Source organism: Solanum tuberosum, unplaced genomic scaffold (assembly GCF_000226075.1).
Source record: "Solanum tuberosum cultivar DM 1-3 516 R44 unplaced genomic scaffold, SolTub_3.0 contig00154, whole genome shotgun sequence".
Taxonomy (NCBI): domain Eukaryota; kingdom Viridiplantae; phylum Streptophyta; class Magnoliopsida; order Solanales; family Solanaceae; genus Solanum; species Solanum tuberosum.
Window position 1 is genome coordinate 1392 of NW_006240569.1, and position 3058 is coordinate 4449.

Here is a 3058-nt window from a genome sequence, read left to right on the forward strand (position 1 = left end):
TCAGACCCAGCTTGCATGCACCTTTGATAATTCCACAAGATATGGTACCAGGTAACTTTGTCCACCAAGTCTAGGACAGATATGAAAAAGAATCATCACTTGTTTTTGTCTCTATTGGAATTTGGACCTGAGACCTCATGGGTCTAAGCCCACTTCATTTACCACTAAGTCACATCCTTGGATGCTAGGTGATAAATGTTTTAATTAAGACAGAAAAACTTTGCCATAAAATGACATTCTACTGCAATTAATATGCATCTTTGAAATATTCTGTTCTCTTTACCTTCCCTACAATTTGAATATACTTATGTTTTCTGCATAATAAATTTAAGGATGACTGCATAGAGAGCAACATAACATACCACAACTGTAATGTGCTTCAACTTCCTCTCACAAAATTTAGCAATACTAGCATGCAAAAGATGAACTTATTGTAAAAAACCAAGAAAATGGAAAAGCAGACTGACCCATTGACTTGGCAACATACAGCCACACAAAATTGAGAGGTAATGACAGATATCCTTTGCTCCCATGTAATGATCAATCACAGATATTGTAACTCAAAGATTTTCCAATACAGTGTGGAGATTTGAAACTCGGCGACGGAATAATGGTTCTAGCCTGAAAGCTGGCACCCCAGTCTGCCACCTATTAGTATCATACATCTCTTTCCATGCCTGCACTATCTCATCGACCTTAAAACCTGGAAAGGAACAGGTGCAAGATGGCAAGGAAATATATCACTTAATTCAGCATAAAATGTATGTAAAATAGAAAGAAAAAATTTTGTTCATATTTTACCTTCAAGAGCAGTTTCATTGGAACAGTGGTTCTTTATCATAACCGCAATATCAATTTGAGATGCTCCAGCTAGCTCAAACTTTTCCATTGCAACCTCCAAACATTCTTCCCAAGTTGGTAGTCCCAGCTTAAATTCCACCACGGAACGTTCGTAGAGCATGGTACCCCATAAGAGGTAAATCTGAGATCTCATGTTTGCAGCTTGCTCCTCAGATTCTTCGGCTGGTTTATCTTTAAGTAGACCATCCAATCCCATTTTCTGCAATAGAGCTTTATATTCATCATTTTTGGAGAGTCCATTAAGACGTTGTTCTTCCATCTCCTCCCACATTTCTGTTCCTCTTTCCATGCTATCCTCAGCCTTGTTATACAGCTCCAAGATCTCTGCACAAGTCCCCGTCTCTAACTCAACTTTGCTTCCAATCAAATAGTACCAGGAGAGTTTTGCGTGTTCAAACTGCTGCTGACCAAGTGCAAGAAGGCCTTCATAGAAATCAGGCTTGAGCCTAAGAGCCTCTCCATACCTACTTCCTGCCATTTCATATTCTTTTTCAGCCCAGTCATATGCAGATTTAACCTGTTTCAACAGAGACTCCCGAGAGCCATCTTCAGTAAAGTATACACGCTTCCTTGCTCTGGACATATGAACATTTCCCCAATTAAACAAAGACAAAGCTGCCATCTCTTGGAACTTAGCTGCAGCAATTCCAAAAAGCTCTTGTGCTTCTTCACCTGTAACAGTGTCTTCCATAGTTTCACAGTAGAGTTTCATACCTATCTCATGAAGATCCAGATATGGGTCGCAATCAAAGCCAACATGATTTTTGAACAGCCGTGCAAATTGGATGATCCAGTCTTCAACACAAGTTGTCCCTTTATTCAGTTGCCTTTCTTTCTCCAGATGCCCATCATCTGTGACTATAGTTGATTTGTAACTGCTGGAATTCATATCTTCTTCACCACTCATTCCCTCATATACAGGTTCTTTATCTGGCGTAACTTGTACAACGTAGAGTCTTAAAGAAGTCTGAGAAGCAGCAGATGATTCAACCAACCTAAGCTCATCAGTGGTGGTTATAGTAACCAAGTCACCTTCTTGATCCCTATACTTGATTAATGCACCCTTCAAGTTTGGGAATCGATCGAGAACAATGTCCCTCACAAGTCTAATACTACAATCCACTGGTAACTGTGCCCATCTAATATCCTCCTCAAATACTAATTTGACTGTTCTTGTCACTATCTTTTCTTCCTTAACACTTCTTTTCTCCTCCACAACCACCTTGTTTTCCTCAACCTTCTTTCTGTCAAATTTGTTACTCTTCTTTGTAGATTTTACAACCTTAGTAGAAACCGGAGGCTCAACAACAACTTCCAATTCTTCAATTTTTACACCTTTCTGTTCCAACGCCCCTGCAATATCAAGCGCAGTCAAATTATTGGGTTCAATACTCAAAACAAGGTTAACATCCCTTAAAGCCAATTCAAGCCTATTCAATGATTGATAACACTTTGCTCTCTTCATCAAAGCTTTAGTATACTTCGGAGCAACTTGAAGTGCCAAGTTACATTCAGTTATTGCTCTTGGGTAATCACCAAGACCAATTTGCATATAACAAGCAGCCATATTAGTATGCAAATAAGCAACATCAATATGATTAGGTGGAAGCAAATTAAGAGCCTTCTCATACTTCAACATAGACCCCTCATGATCATGCTTCTGAAAAAGCTTGTTCCCTTCTTCCTTCAATTCTTGAGACATAGTGATGAATACAGCAGTATCTTCATCAAATGCTTTAGAAGTGCCATGTTTGACATTTGCAGATATGATTTGAGTTTTCTTCTTCCCAGTAGGCTTCCCCATAGCAGCAAATCAATAAGAAAGCAAAAAAGATGTTGAAAAAGCTGAAGGATTGAGGAAAGTTCGGATTTGGAAAGAAAGAAAGAGAGAGGGAAAGAAAACGGCGGATGAAGAGAATGATAATGTATAAAGTTGGTTTCCCTTTCAGTAGGAATAGGGTTTACTTCCATAACTGCGTCAACGCTCATTTTCAACTACAGCGTCCTCACTTACCCATTTTCATCTTTTATCTCTCTCCATATATATACACACTCTCTACCTTCCTTCATATAACGGAAAAATGAGGTGAGAATGCCTCACAAGTCTCCAATTAAAAAAAGGGACTTCTCATATATTTTAGTAAAATTTTAGGTATTTTGAGGTAAAAAATATGGGATAAAAGTATAAAAGTTAAAA

General features: G+C 38.5%; 1 protein-coding gene across 1 annotated transcript; it reads right to left on the reverse strand.

The window, feature by feature from the left end:
• Window positions 1-355: 355 nt before the first annotated feature.
• On the reverse strand, window positions 356-2875 carry LOC102606312 (uncharacterized). Its single transcript, XM_006367983.2, has 2 exons — window positions 802-2875; window positions 356-703 (listed from the first exon to the last, which is right to left on the reverse strand). Exons 1-2 carry the CDS (start codon window positions 2663-2665, stop codon window positions 561-563), a joined length of 2007 nt encoding a protein of 668 aa, XP_006368045.1. The 5' UTR covers window positions 2666-2875; the 3' UTR covers window positions 356-560.
• Window positions 2876-3058: the final 183 nt, after the last annotated feature.

Coding starts and splice junctions, on each gene's coding strand:
- LOC102606312 (XM_006367983.2), bottom strand. CDS start 2,665: ATGGGGAAGCCTACTGGGAAGAAGAAAACTCAAATCATATCTGCAAAT. Junction 704..801: donor CAATGAAACTGCTCTTGAAG/GTAAAATATGAA, acceptor GTTCCTTTCCAG/GTTTTAAGGTCGATGAGATA.